Source organism: Ostrea edulis, chromosome 7 (assembly GCF_947568905.1).
Source record: "Ostrea edulis chromosome 7, xbOstEdul1.1, whole genome shotgun sequence".
In the NCBI taxonomy this organism is placed as follows: Eukaryota; Metazoa; Mollusca; class Bivalvia; order Ostreida; family Ostreidae; genus Ostrea; species Ostrea edulis.
This window is the reverse complement of record NC_079170.1, coordinates 55443052-55458827: the sequence shown is the minus strand read 5'-3', so window position 1 is coordinate 55458827 and position 15776 is coordinate 55443052. Positions and strand designations below refer to the sequence as shown.

At 34.4% G+C, this 15776-nt stretch overlaps 2 protein-coding genes across 3 annotated transcripts in view; one reads left to right on the top strand and one right to left on the bottom strand.

Moving 5' to 3' along the window:
- The window catches only part of LOC125657090 (proton myo-inositol cotransporter-like), a 44564-nt gene extending 42781 nt beyond the window's left edge, over nucleotides 1–1783 (top strand). The window contains exons 7-9 of the mRNA XM_048887723.2: nucleotides 665–906; nucleotides 1012–1164; nucleotides 1318–1783. Of these exons, the coding sequence (XP_048743680.1) occupies nucleotides 665–906; nucleotides 1012–1164; nucleotides 1318–1544 (622 nt within the window). The 3' untranslated portion in view covers nucleotides 1545–1783. The remainder of the gene's footprint in view (nucleotides 1–664; nucleotides 907–1011; nucleotides 1165–1317) is intronic.
- The window catches only part of LOC125657087 (uncharacterized), a 43988-nt gene continuing 29471 nt past the window's right edge, over nucleotides 1260–15776 (bottom strand). Inside the window, exons 7-10 of one of the 2 annotated variants that reach the window (XR_008797106.1) lie at nucleotides 15663–15746; nucleotides 1954–2751; nucleotides 1562–1676; nucleotides 1260–1459 (exon numbers count right to left, since the gene is read on the bottom strand). Coding sequence is in view for 1 of the 2 variants with exons in the window: in XM_056144776.1 (XP_056000751.1) it covers nucleotides 2002–2751; nucleotides 15663–15746 (834 nt within the window). In the remaining variant the exon portion in view is untranslated. Of the gene's footprint in view, nucleotides 1677–1953; nucleotides 2752–15662; nucleotides 15747–15776 lie in introns of both variants that reach the window. The other variant, XM_056144776.1, reaches the window with a different exon arrangement.

Below are 15776 nucleotides of genomic sequence, written 5' to 3'. Positions count from 1 at the left end.
CAGTAAAAATTCGTTTAAAACAGATTTTTCAATTTACAAGTAAATTCTGAATATACATGTAATTAAATAGTTTCTAGTGTTTAGCACATTTCATTTTGTTTTAAATATGCTATTTTCTATTAAGCAATCTATATGTAATTGTCAAATTGAGTGAATATTTAGTTAAAAGCGATGCTTTAAAACTGCAAAAATGATTATAGTCCATTATTCATATGTTGGTATATAATACTGATATTGTACATTTATTTGTGTATACACCTGATTTGCAATCCATATATGTATGTACTCGTTTCCCCACATGCTGCATCCACATGTAGTTTGCAGTTCATGTAATCTGTACATAGTTAATGTTGTGAACTTTTTTGTTGTTGAAATTTCCTTCTTTATAAGCTGTTTTGCTGATATGCCTTCTGGGCCCAAAATTGGAATAAACTTATCTTATCAACATAAACACGGCACAAGCCTTGTTTACATCACGAAGAATATCACTTGTAACTCAAAAACTGATATATTCAATTTTGGTGACCATTAAAAATTCTTTAGTTAAACATTGCAAACAATAAAAATGGAAAAATAAAATTTTCAGCTCAATCGCGCCCATGCCCCTATAAGCAATCAGTGACGTAATTCAGTAATATGTACATGTGTTTCTTACATTTTACAGAGACTGTAACTCTTGTATGCGGGATTTAAATTGTGGCTACTGCTACGTTGATACTGACAGTGGACCAGAAAACGGCACCTGCCTCAGGGCGAACTATGATGAACCGTTTAAGGCGGTTTCTGGGCGGTGTAATGATTCTCAATTACCAGGAGATCTCACATGGGCATATGATTATTGCCCAACACAATTTTATTGGATGCCAATGATAGGATTAGTTGCTTACCTCATATTTTTTGCTCCAGGTATAAAATGCGATAATGGACCGATATTTTATATAATACTGATATTATTTCATGCATTGTGTTCATTGAAAAGAACTCTAGTAATAAATGACATCTACATTTTAGGTATGGGGCCTATGCCATGGACAGTCAATTCAGAAATATACCCATCCTGGGCAAGAAGCACAGGGAATGCTGCGTCGACCTTCACAAACTGGATTGTCAATCTCGCCATGTCTATGTCTTTTTTAAGCTTAACACAAACACTTACCCGTTTTGGTATGTAAAAAGTTTTCTGTTCAATAAAAGTATAAAACAATAAAAATAACTGTTCAACAACACATTCAACAAGATGAATAGTAAGCATTATACAGTTGATGTCATTAAATTTTATTTGATTCTACTTGATAACAAGATCATTTTTCTCTCAAGGTACATTTTGGCTGTACAGTGGACTGGCTTTGGTCGGTCTTATTGTATTGGCGTTATACTTGCCGGAAACCAAAGGAAAAACTCTTGAAGAAGTGGAAGGGTTGTTTGCAAGGCCATGGTGTTGCACAGGCCCCAAGATAGACTACAACATTGAAAATATTCAATATGTTCATATACGTGGACTAAATAGAGATGGAAGGGAATCCGAAATTGATTCACCAGACTGATAATAATGAATACTTACAAGCATTAACCAATATCAAAACTACGATACCATTGGTATGAATGGGAAGTTCCAAGGCATCAACAATCAGCAATGAAACAAGAAATCGTTGGTCGATTTTAGACTGCGGAAGCCACTATTCAAAAATGTAATCATTATATATGTACGGACATGTAGTACGAAATAGTTTATAACATGAAACGCATTTCTAACAAATAAAATGATATAACAATTACGTTAAAACAAGGAAGGGAAACTTGAATAAAACAGTCCGATATAAGTTACAGTTACCAAATTGAATATCGAGCATTGTAATGATTAATTCGATAACAGTTTCATTATATAGGCCTAATTTCTCGAATAGACATTGTACTTTTGATTTTCTCCAATGCAATAGAGGCCAAACTTGTTACCGCTATTCACAAGCTCAGCTGTACAGCAGGAAAGAGTAAATCAAAATTTTATATCTTTTTCCTTGATGGAAGTTGGTCACTGGGTTTCCCTTCATTTGGATAGGTGATTTCGGTATTGAGTTCAGATACAACGCTATGAAAGCTTTCTTGACTCTCTGGAGCTTCTAATTCACCTTCACAGCCGTCAAGAAACAGGTCACACTGAATACCCACACACACGGAACTAATCCGCTCAGTCTGAACTCCTGAGCTTTCTACGACTATTTCCGTCTGAGATTCTCGGGAAGACTGTAATACAAATGAATCGCGACATTTGCATATTTTGTCCTTTGTATAAGAGGTTGACATTTGATGAGCAGATTCTCTAATGGCTGTGATTTGAGGATCTGCTTTTAAGGTTATTTCCAACTCCCCTGAGAATGAGATATCTGCATTTTTCTGTGTATCAACGGTAGTACAACAAACGTTAGCATTACTTCTTTCGTTGTCTAGTATTGCTTGATTTTGTAGAGCACAGTTTTCCGACGCTGATTTTTTTGTTGCGTAATTTTGTTTATAAGCATTTGGTTGCAATTCGGATGTAGTTGGTGATTCCTCTGTTTGTTGGGTAGGATTTTGCTTTTCATCTATGTTGTCTAGTCTATCACATGACTCTATAGATAAATTAACATTTGAATGAATTGTTCCTTGATCTATTACTTTGTATCGTTCAGCATATTCTTCTAGCTTTGCTTCTGCTGTTTGTAGCACTAGTAATGCGTCATATTTGTTCTTGGTGAAGTCGTCTAGTCTGATGGCCTGTGGTAAATACAAGATCGATTTGTTTAAAAACTGCAGTATAATAGAGGGTTTAATTCATAGTAATCCAGAAGAATGATTAATCTTCTGATAATATACACTATTTCATGCATAACTGTACCATAAAGAATATTTATTTAATGGTATCAAAAACAGGACATAGAAGTCCATTGGCCACATGACTTTCTTTGAGATACAAATGTCATAAACTGAACTACATGAGTATGGAAGGATAAAACGTATTGACATATCATAGCCTAGCTGCAATAATGTAGCCCTCTCTGATTTTTTTTGATTTTTTGATTTTTTTTTTTAGGGAGAGGGCTACAACTCCTTAGGATCTCCGTAATGGTGCAAATGCGGGAGTGATTCACTCCCGCAACATTTGCGTTCATTCTAAAAATTTCCTGACATTCTTTACGTAAATAAAATGATATTCTATGTTTCTTAGTCAATATATAAATTTACAACCTGCAACTTTAGATTTGTGAGGCTCTATTCTACCGTTTTCAACAATTTCGATAAATTCCAATTTCTCGATTCATATTTGTGCGCCATGTTTGATGTACTGAAGTTTCAACTTCCGGTTGACAAGTCATTTGCATATGCCATATAAGGTAGTATTTACATCTATGGACAAGTATGGAGGCGAAAGCTATTTCGTCGGTATTGAAAAGGTTTGAATTTAATATCAAGTTAAAAACCGAACAGCAGAGTGTAAATTCTTTCTGCAACAATATGATTTTCCTTTCTTTGTCGAAGTGGCTCGAGTAACTACATTTTCGCGCTGATTGTCAATGTTTAGGCTTTTCATTAGATCCACCTACGAGATCTCGCGATAACAGGCATGGCGGAGCAGACGAAGAATTTTGCATGCTGTACATTATATTTAATGAAAAACACCTTTATTAGACATGCCCGAGCACAAAGTTGGTACTCATTTTAGTGTAAACAACATTTGGGACTAATACACAGAGTTTATTATCGGTTATTCATAAAATTATTTTGCACCATTACGGAGATCCTATGGAATTGTAGCCTCATCCCGAAAACGTCAGAAATTTTTTTTGGATAGGGCTACATTATTGCAGCTAATCATAGCTCTCTTCTATCCCAATTTCACTTCAGATTTCTCTTGTGGCCTTACTACAGTGTATATGGTTCATGGCGCATGGGTGGAAAGTTTGAATCTGTAAGATGCCTGTATCATATATAACTTGTGAATTAACAATTTCTTGAGATGAACATTTAAAAGACTTCCTACACATTTCTACGCAAAACATTTAACCCTTCGGTAGCAGGATAAAAAAGGCCCATGGGCCACATCGCTCACCTGCGTCACCTTGGCCCATATCTAAAGATTTTCCATATATATTCGCATGTAAAACTTTGTTCCCTATTGTGGCCCGCACCTACCCCCAGGGGCCATGGTTTTTACAAACTTGAATCTGCACTATGACAGGAAGCTTTCATGTAAATGTAAACTTCTTTGGCCCAATGGTTCTTGAGAAGAAGATTTTGAAAGATTTTTTCTATACATTAGTATGAAAAACTTTGATCCCCTATTGTGGCCCCATTCTACTACGGGGGGCATGATTTCAACAAACTTGAATCTGCACTATGTCTGCAAGCTTTCACGTAAATGTAAATTTTTCTCGCCCAGTGATTCTTCAGACATTTTTTAATGATTTTTCCTACATATATGTATGTAAAACTTTGATCCCCTATTGTGGCCGCATCCTACCCCCCCGGGACCATGATTTTTAACAATCTTGAATCTGCACTATGTCAGAAAGCTTTCATATAAATTTGTACTTTCCTAGTCCAGTGGTTCTTGAGAAGAAGATTTTTAAAGAATTTTCCTATATATTTGTATGTAAAACTTTGATCCCCTGTTGTGGCCCCACCCTACCCCCGGGGACCATAATTTTATCAAACTTGAATCTGCACCATGTAAGGAAGCTTTCATGAAAATATAAACTTTTCTGGCCCAGTGGTTATTGAGAAGAAGATTGTTAAAACTGTTCCCTATATATTTGTATGTAAAACTTTTATCCAGGAGGATGCTTTGCGCTAAGTTTGGTTGAAATTGGTCCAGTGGTTCTGGAGAATATAAAAATGGGGAAAGTTTACGCCGACGACAGACAAATTTTGATCAAAAAAGCTCACTTGAGCCTTCGGCTCAGGTGAGCTAAAAATTACACTGATTGCATGAAGGGGACCTTTGAAGCCCGGCATTAAAATTGCTCTTGTAATATTTATAGACTTGATTTAATTTTATGTTAAACCTGAAGTATTACTGGATATTTATGATAGTATTTGAAAACTTGATTACTATTATAAGAATATAATCCTGTATAACGTCAGTTTCATATTTGGTTACAATTTTTAAATCTTAAATTTCTTCCTTTATTCCAGAGTAAAATGATTTGGCAAATCATTTTTTATTAATAATTTTCTGATGTCACCATTGACATTCCATGAAATATGATATACTATATAAAAACAATATATAACAATTGTACCATTACGACAGAGGCATAATGAAAATGATATGATATAATGAAAAGAACGTAGAAGAAAAAGGATTTGAAAATATTCGATATGCATTGTATTAGACTATTACAAACACTTTAGTAAAATAACATTTTCAATGTTCACAATTTTGACAGATTACATTATTTCACACAATTTGTATACAAATTATTTCTGTACAACATCTGCCTGGGCTTCGAAGTAAAACAGAAGATTCTACCGAAATGTCCCGCCATATTTCTTGAAAAGGATATATAAATAATTTTTAAAAACCATCCTATTATACACATAAGTAATTACAGTTGTAGACGTTTTAAATCGCAAATTTTGTTTTAAAAACATTCAGTACATACATGTCTGTGTCATCTCAGTTACGTCATAGGCTTATATACATAAAATACTTGTAGTAATTTTCATCACAAATTTATAAGTTTATCAAACTGGCCAAGTTAATTGATTGATTATTGGAATTCAATTGGTAAACAAATATAGTTTTTGAAATGTAATTACATGTACCATACATGGCTTTTTGTGCTTGATCACTGGTGTTTTTTCCCAAACAAACGAAGCTTAGTCTGGAAAATACTTGAATTAATTTACATTTTCAATAATATCTCTCCATGGGTCACTGAGGCGCTTCCGAAAATACTAAATCTTTATGTCAACTTCACCTTTTAAGTTCCTGTTAAGCACGAGTGACAGACGTACATACACATGTACATTGCATTTCGTAAATCATTGTTAGTTTCAGCAACATTGAAAATTTGGAATAAAATCTGGTTCAGATTTGCTAGTATCAAGCTCTACAATATCTTCACTCTCAGTAACAGTGGCCTTGAATACCTATAAAAATGTACCTTTGTATTCTTATATAAACTGACTAGCTAGATTTAAAAAAATATTTTATTACCTTTTAAAACTAGATAAAAAGGCCCGGGCCTTGGAGGCCCGACATTATAATCAGAGGGTGTTCAGAATTGATTATGTATATTTCCGACTGTATATTAGTATATTATTTTGATAAAATACATTGGTCAATTTTCGGCAGTTTTTGCCCCACCCCTAGGGCCCCAGGGGTGCAGGAGTCCTGAAATTTACAATTTATGTCCCTCTTGTTCCAAATATGACTCATACCAAATTTGAAAAGAATTGGAGTAGTGGTTATCATGAAGTTAAAAAAGTTCAATTGCTAACGCACGACGGACGACAGCCAATTGCAATAGGTCACCTGAGTTTACTCAGGTGACCTAAAAAACCCAATATGGTATACAATCTAAATGTTAAAATTGTCCAACAAGCTTGTATCAATATGTAAATTGCATATACAGAAGAATACTAACACTGCAAGTACATGTACCAATCAGTCCTAAGTGTAGCCGACTTTGAGATGTAGATCCGCATTAAATAATCAAGGCTACAAAATCTTATTGATACAATGCAACTGGCTGTGGAGCTGGAGTTTATTGCAAAGCAGAGAGAAAGGATTGTTCGTACTACACTGCCTCAGAAACGAGAAAATGGCTGCCGAACAAGAAATGAGCAACACACAATGCATTCAAAGGGACTCGACATGTACCAACACCTGAAACAAGTTATTATTGTAATAAGACACCCACCCACCCCCACCCCCCGAAAAGTACCGAACGGTGTCTTCACGGATCACTGAATGTGGGCGGAGTTCATCTATGGTCATTGTTATTTACCTGGAATTTATCTGACCAAGAGATCAGGGTGTTGTGTGTACTTTTGACATACAAGGGACGTGCCTTAGGGCCACCTGCAGAGTTTCTATAGTCACAGTGTTTGTATAATGGCGGTTTCCCCAACAGTTGGCACAGTCTACACCTCTCTCTCTCTCTCTCTCTCCAGGGCCGTAAATTAACCTTCAATTTGGAGGAGGCAGGAAATTAGGCGGGGGTCTGGGGGCCGCCCAGGCCCCCAGACGCTGAGCACATTTTGTGCACACTGAACACGTTTCGTGCAAAACCCTTGATTCTAGGGCCTTCTAAGATGTTACTTGACTAACTCATTCTAAAAGAAAGATTTGGAATGCTTTTTAAGGGAGGTATCATGTTCTTAGTTATTGGAAACAACATAAATTCTAATGAACTTTAAATTTTAATTTTTTTTGGCCCAAAAGTTGGAGGAGGCAGCTGCCTCCTCCGCCTCCATGTAATTTACGGCCCTGCTCTCTCTCTCTCTCTCTCTCTCTCTCTCTCTCTCATAGAAATTATTTCAATAAGTTATGTTTTAGAAATTTGCAAATTATTGTTTGATTTCTGATTGTGTAATTTTCAAATTAAAGCTGTATGACCCGATGTTTATGTATTATTTTTGTACATAATTACTTTAAAGCAGATTAATTACTTTATAAAGTTATTAACTTTCCCTTAATTACATGCTTGAGAGCATCTGCATGTAAAAGAAAACAGTGATAATATTATTTAGAAAGTAAATATAGTGTGGTACATATATAAATCATTCCATAAATTATACAGTGTTAGACGTCTATAAATAGACCCACGCGCGTCAGGAGAATCCCAACATGATGTATTAACTCATACGCAACTGTCTAGTTTTAAGGCTGAAAGAGTGTTAAAATAACGAATTACTAAGAGGTATTTGATATTTTTATTTCTATTAAACTTATGGCACGGTACTGTTGTAACAAAATACACAGCTCTACACAGATAAGACCGCCGATGATCTGAAAGTTTGAACTGGTCACGTGACTGTCACTTGAAATGGCAGAGTGACGCGGTTATTTGTAAACATCGATTTAAAATCAAATAATTTTGGTTAAAACAGGTGAAATAATGTATGATATGCCATACAGCCTCATAACTACATAACGTGCGATGATTTAATAGCGTTTTTACGCGATGGAAAAAAATATTGTAATTCGGACCATACAGCTTTAAGAAACTGTCAGCAAAATTATAGAATGGCATGTTTTTAACTCATTTTACGAGTATTTGGATTATAACAATCTTTTAACTGAACATCAATCCGGTTTCAAACCAATACATTCGTGTGAAACGGCACTTCATAACATTATTGATAAATGGTTAAGTAGCATAGACAATGTTCTTTTCATTGATCTTAGTAAAACCTTTGACACTGTTAAGCATCAAGTATCGTTACACAAGCTTTTATCATTTGGTATTTGTCAGAATTCCTTCAAATAGTTTCAGTCTTATCTTAGTGGAAAATCGCGATCTGTTATATGGAAAAGTGTCTGAAGAGAAAGATGTTACATGTACAATGGGAGACCCAGAGTGCCTACGGGGTCAATATTATTAGCCCATTCTTATTCTTTTATTAATAATGATCTGAAGCACTCAACTATTTCTTTATATGCATATGATACATCACAGGACGTACCATATAAATCTATCAATGTTATGGAACAAAGGCTGCACGATGATATTTTAACTCTTAACAATTTTTTGGAAAGTTTATCTTTCGATGAACCTAAAGAAAACACAATGTATGTTGATTGGAACTGCACAAAAACTTTCACAAATATATATATATATATATATATATATATATATATATATATATATAAAGAAAAGAAAAAGAAAAATGTTGATAAAAGTAGGTGATATTGTTTTATTTACTGCTAAAAATGCAAAATTTCTTGGTGGATAAATCCCGTGGGGATCCGGGTAAGATCAGGTCCTCAATGCCCCTTGCTTCTCGTAATAGGCAACTAAATGGGGCGGCCCTTCGGATGAGACCGCAAAAACCGAGGCCCCGTGTCACAGCAGGTGTGGCACGATAAAGATCCCTCTCTGCTCAAAGGTCGTAAGCGCCGAGCATAGACCTAAATTTTGCAGTCCTTCACCAGCAATGGTGACGTCTCCATGAGTGAAAAATTCTCGAGAGGGACGTTAAACAATATTCAATCAATCAATCTTGGTGAACAAGTAGATGAATGTCTTACTTGGACCTAACACACTGATTCTTCATGCTAGAAACTTTACCAGAAAATAGGTAATTTACAACGTTTGCAAAATTGTTTTTATGTCAAATGCAGCATTATTGAAAAAATATATAACAGTTATCTTTCCTCATTCTAATCAATGTTGGTTTTCGCCAAAACAAGGTTTTATTGAGACTTTTTGGATTACAGAAAAGGGTCGCCTGAATGAATGTGAATGTACAATGATATGTTAGTGTTCTTACTGTTGATGATTTCATACATGTACATGTATATAGAAAGTTTGTGCGTGCTTTTAAGGTTCATAAAAATATGACAAGAATATAAGAATGTTTTTAGTTTAGTGCCAAGTTAATACGCAAAAGGATAATTTGTACCCTCAAGTAGGACCCAGGGTCCCCCCCCCCCCCCCCCATTTTAGTATGACCCAGGGTCACCCTATTTTCTACACAGTTTACTACGCTATTTCATAAAAATAGTCCCACATAAAACGGAAAGTACAATGCAGACAATGTGTAATGCTCACTGCCAAAGGAAAATGGATATTGAGCAAGTCATTATTGATAATTTCCATGTCATCATTTCTAAGCGAAAAATAGTCTAATTTTAAAAATGATAATCACTGTTATCTGCATCCCCCAGATTTTCCCAAATACGAGAATGTGATATGAACCTAGCTTATAATAAATAAAGTGAAATGAACTTAGAATATCATCCTTTTATTTATCTATTTCTTTGCAATTTATTTACAGGTAATTATAAGATAATGTTGCACCTGGAAAGGAAGGGGGCTGGAAGGGGGATGATCTCTGGTCACCTGATTTCAGACATGAAAATTAAATTATGTTACTATGGATAATATTTTATGATGCTACAACAGTGTTAATGTGAAATGTTTAGCTCACCAGAGCCAAAGAATAAAAATGAGCTTTACTGATTTGTATGTGTATGTGTTTGTATTTTTTTTTTTTATCTACTGGGTATATTTTCAACAAACCTTAAGTAAGGGTTGTCCAAATTTATGTACAGATGGTCCATGGGTATTTCGTCTAAATTATGTTATGCTTTGACTTTGTAATTGGTTTGAAGGTTTTTGCTGTTTTCCGCCACTCAACACTTTTTCAGTTATCTGGTGGCGCCCAGTTTTTTATTGGTGGAAGAGAGAACTCAGATACAATGTACCTGAGAAGATATCACCCATGGAGGGTAATCGTGTTCAAAAATCCAAGCATGTAAACTTGTTAATTGAAACATGCAACCGTGTTAATTTCTGTTTCAACTATGTATGTTTGCAACTCAGGGGGTGTAAGTTATGTTTCTCAGAAATGTATACCTCAGTGTTGTACTCTTCATTTGTGTCATCGTTTGATTTCTGATTTTACATTTCTCTTTATAAAATGCATCATTGTTTCTTAAATTATGCGCGGTCATCCCTACAGTATTTCCGTTTGTAGACTTAGTATTTACATAGATGTACCTTACAACATCGCATCTTACACGTTACAAGTCAAAAATGTCAAGTTTACATGTTTGTCGAATTTCGATATGACCATATATGGAAAGACAACGGAAATATACGATTACTACCGAGAACCGAAAGAAAATCAATGTGGGCAGAACACAATCGTGTACGTACTTGGTTAAAACGTCACCAATGAACAATATATTTCCGGAATATATGTTATCGTGTTTTAAAAATTCGAAAAATTAATCATAATAAAGTCATATTTATTATATCTAAAATACCTTACATATCTAATTACATTACGAATTTTACGAGGTACAACTGGACTGAAATTACATGTTAGTTTGGTAGACTATTTTTTCTTCAATCATATCTAGGACTGAAATAAATCAAAATACGTATATATTTTTTCATTATAACATGTAGCAATATGTAAGGAATTAGTTGTCAGAAATTTAACTCAACTTAATTTTTGTTGCACAAAGAATGACAAAAGAGTATCGGCCACATGACGTGGCTTTTTTTGAAAAGGGGGTGGGGTGGGGGCAGAGGAGAAGTTGTCTAAAATTCTTGACAATCTAGCAAAAAAGGGGACCCCCCCCCCCCAAAGAACCCCATAAAATATGTTGTCTATTCCAAACTAACAGCCTAAGGGAGGCGGAGGGGGCTTAGTCCGTCAATTCATTATTTACTACAATGTACATGTAGTGGGGGGATGTCATCCAATATATCTTAGTTTCTATGTGAAAATAACTTTACACGTAAAAATAACGGAAAATCAATTTTATGAAAATTACAAATGTCCCCTTTCTGTTTTAACGTGCCTGAGTATAAGATGGACGAAATCAAGGATATCAAATGTGATTATAAACTCAAACAACTTCTTTGAGACTTCATCTCCCACAAAATTTATAAAGAGGAACACTTTAACAGAGACGGGATACCCCTCATTGATTGTGGAAAAAACTGTTTCTACCACAGCATTCTTTCAGCCTTTTGACTGGCCCTGTGAAGTGCAGTACCACATGACCTCTGCACTTTTAATATTACATACATGTACACATACACATAGGCGCCCTCGGGTGATACCCCTACTAAGATAGGATAATTTCCTATGTCTCCCTGCTATAAACAGCCCATAATTGTATATTAACAAATAACGTTTTCAATTTTCAAAATATTTTATTCTAAAAATTCAGAACGTTTATATCTGAATCTTTTAGGCATGTTTGATTAGATATCCATATCATGCACCAAATCACAGCGAAATTTGGACTCTAGAATCCTTTATTTGCAAGGAAAACATTTTTTTTTTCATTCCGGAACTAATCACAAAAATCATATAAAATAATTGAGAGCTTGTTTCAGTCTTTTGATGGTGAAATCACACTTCATAAAAGGTGTTTTAACGAGCCATTAAATAAAATTTTAGTGTAATGAGCTACCTTAACCGGTGCAAAATATTTGTACTAGCATGTTGGATGGTTTTATCCATACACAAACATTACATGTCTGTGCACATGCACATCAAGAAATTATATGCTTATTATTAGGCGTTGGTGTAAATCCATTCTTCGTAACCTCATAGATCATTTTCTCTGTGTAATGCGTACCGTTGAGAACATGAGACTGTGACACATGTTGATTAGTCTTTTTATATAAAAACTTAAATTCGAGATGCACATGCGTTGTCAATTTTGGCGCATGCGCAATAGCTTAATTCTACAGATGGGGAATTCTTTCGGTTCTCGGTAATAATCGTGGATTTCCGTTGTCTTTCCATATATGGTTATATCGAAATTCGACAAACATGTAAACTTGACATTTGTTGACTTGTAACGTATAAGATGCGATGTTGTAAGGTACAGATGTACTATCACGGCCGAGTGAATTTCGGAAAGAGGGGAAAAGAAACAACACACACAAATCAGTAAAAATAATCAAATTTAAAGTGGAAATTATATTATTTTGTTTTAATAAAGCAATCTTATTATTTTTTTTTAATTGTGATCTGCACGTCTTTAGGAAGTGGGTGCACGGCGTTATACTGACGCACTCTTGAAAGATGTTACGAGTTCATTGAGGAAATAATTTTATAATTCAATTTAAAGTTAGGAAATACAATATTCTATTGATAATATAATTAAAAGTTCAATTATTTTGTATCTTTAAAATGTTTGTAAATCTACCATTTGGTAGAAACTGGAAGCACGTTATACCGGGTATGTTGTTACTGACAAGGTGAAGGTCAGTTGATCTGAGTGTGTATTGAATTTGAAGACCAGAACAGAATTATGTAGTGCTTATAAGCTTCGATATATCCATTTTATCGCAGTTTATCAGGGTCTCTGTTCAAGCGGTTTTTGAAAAGGTGACTGGGTGTGTTTTTAAAGGTAAAATTCTTGCTCCAACAAAAAATTATCCACATCTTTTTTTCTCGTACCTTCCTTCGAAAAATATTCAGTCAAAATTCTTTCTACCGACAACTAGTACACCCAAGCCCGGCACAAAACATCTTAATGCAATATCAAAGCCGTCAATGTGATAAATGGTTTTTTGTCGATTAAATCTAATCTGTTGATGAAATGGCTAATGGATGTTTTTAAACCCGAGGGCGCATATGATGTCACACATAATGGCGCGTAAAATAGCGAAAGTAAATATGGTGGGCGGTAAATCTAGTACTGCCGACTCCCGACTGTCCCGGATTGCGATGTTTTATAGATTATATTAAAACCGGCGAACAGAATAACTTCATATTTCTTGGGAACAATCTTATGTCCAAATTGGTTCATACAATTAAAAAAACAAACAATATTAATTGGTATAAATCCTTAAACTGGAGATGCAGCATACCCAAAAGCGGTAAATCTAGTACTGTGTTTTAAATGCCGAAAACGGACATATACAGGTATTTATGATCAAAGCATGGTACAATCAAAAATTGCGATCACATGTTCAATTAATACTTTTGATATGTGCAATTATCACAGAAATATTAAAACCCAATTTTACAAAAATGAATTCATCTATATTAAAGCTCGGAATTTGTTATGTAACTGTTAATTAAATAGTCAATACATTGTTAAAAATCACAGATTTTTTATTTTCAAGATATCACCAATCAAATATTTTTATTTTATGAAATCAGCTTCAAATTTCTTTCTTCCCCAACAAAACCATTATACTATTAAGAAATATTAAAACCCAATTTTACAAAAATAAATCAATTAATATTTTCTAGTGACTGAAATTCATCTATATTAAAGCTCGGAATTTGTTATGTAACATTGTTAAAAATCAGATTTTTTAAATTTCAAGATATATGATGTAATAAAAATCAAATATTTTATTTTTTTTTTTTAATTTAAGTTCAAATTTTCTTTCTTTCCCAACAAAACCATAATATTTCTATTATCATCAAAAAATTGATTGCCGTATGTTAATCTAATTATTTTGTAATTATTTTTTGCGAAAATTAAATTAAAAATAAGGGCTCTGAGGTAGAACATAATTTCTGTGGCTAAGAATTTTGCCATAATTTAGAAACAAAAAGAATGCCTAATAATGATAAATTTTATTAATTCAAAAAAACTTTGCATTTTAATGGTATCTTGAATTAAGGGAACTTTGTTGACAATACAGCAGTTCTTACACAGAAAAAGAGGTTTTTTTGTGTGTCCACTGTCATTAAGATGTACAGAGTCTCTGGAATAATCCTGATTAAATTTGATCTTTCTTCATTTGCGCTTCATATCGGTCCCTTGTTAGTTCCTTCGAATGTTTGAATTTTCCTCTTGTGGGAACTTCGCATACATAAATAAATCGCACTTCTTCCTTGACACAACTAAGTTTGCAATGTTCCAAAATATTTCGCACGAAGAAGAATTGTCACTAATGTCATTTCCACCAACTAAAATAATAACAATATCAGGTCTGGAATTGTCTAACTTCCAATACTTTTGAACAAGATACATTGTCTGCCCGCAAACCAGGCACACCAAAGAACTTGGAAATACCTGGTATTTTCAAGTCATCTTTGCAAAATTTTTCGAGTCGGGTGATATAGCTTGAACCAATCAATGATACAAAGATTTGTTTAATATCGTTTAAAAAACAACATTCTCTTTATAAAATCATGCATGGATTGAAGAATGTCCGTTTTTGGTTTTGGCATTTAAAACACAGTACTAGATTTACCGCTTTTGAGTATGCTGCATCTCCAGTTTAAGGATTTATACCAATTAATATTGTTGGATTTTTAAATTGTATGAATCAATTTGGACATAAAGATTGTTCCCAAGAAATATGAAGTTATTCTGTTCGCCGGTTTTAATATAATCTATAAAACATCGCAATCCGGGACAGTCGGGAGTCGGCAGTACTAGATTTACCGCCCACCAGTAAATATGCATATCGTAAGATTTGAATTTCATCGCTTTCAAACTCGAAAACTACGCAAAATATTTCATTTAAAACACATTTAAAGTAGTTTTAGGCATGAGAAGAATTAATTTTGCTGAAAAAAAAAATGAAAAAGTTTAGAAACATGCGTTGTGTCCTTTAATGACACATTAGTTCCAGGGCCGTAAATTACATGGAGGCGGAGGAGGCAGTTGCCTCCTCCAACTTTTGAGCCAAAAAAAATTAAAATTTAAAGTTCGTTAGAATTTATGTTGTTTCCAATAACTAAGAACATGATACCTCCCTTAAAAAGCATTCCAAATCTTTCTTTTAGAATGAGTTAGTCAAGTAACATCTTAGAAGGCCCTAGAATCAAGGATTTTGCACGAAACGTGTTCAGTGTGCACAAAATGTGCTCAGCGTCTGGGGGCCTGGGCGGCCCCCCAGACCCCCGCCTAATTTCCTGCCTCCTCCAAATTGAAGGTTAATTTACGGCCCTGAGTTCTACATAAATGATCGACCAGCTTTTGAACTGATGGACCTCATCTGGCTAAACTTTACCTCGAGATCCCTCTTAGTTTCTGTCTGATTGTCATAACCACTAAGTTCCCCCTGCTTTGCTTGATCTTCTTCTAACTGATTAATCTATAATAGATATATACATTAGAATTAGGG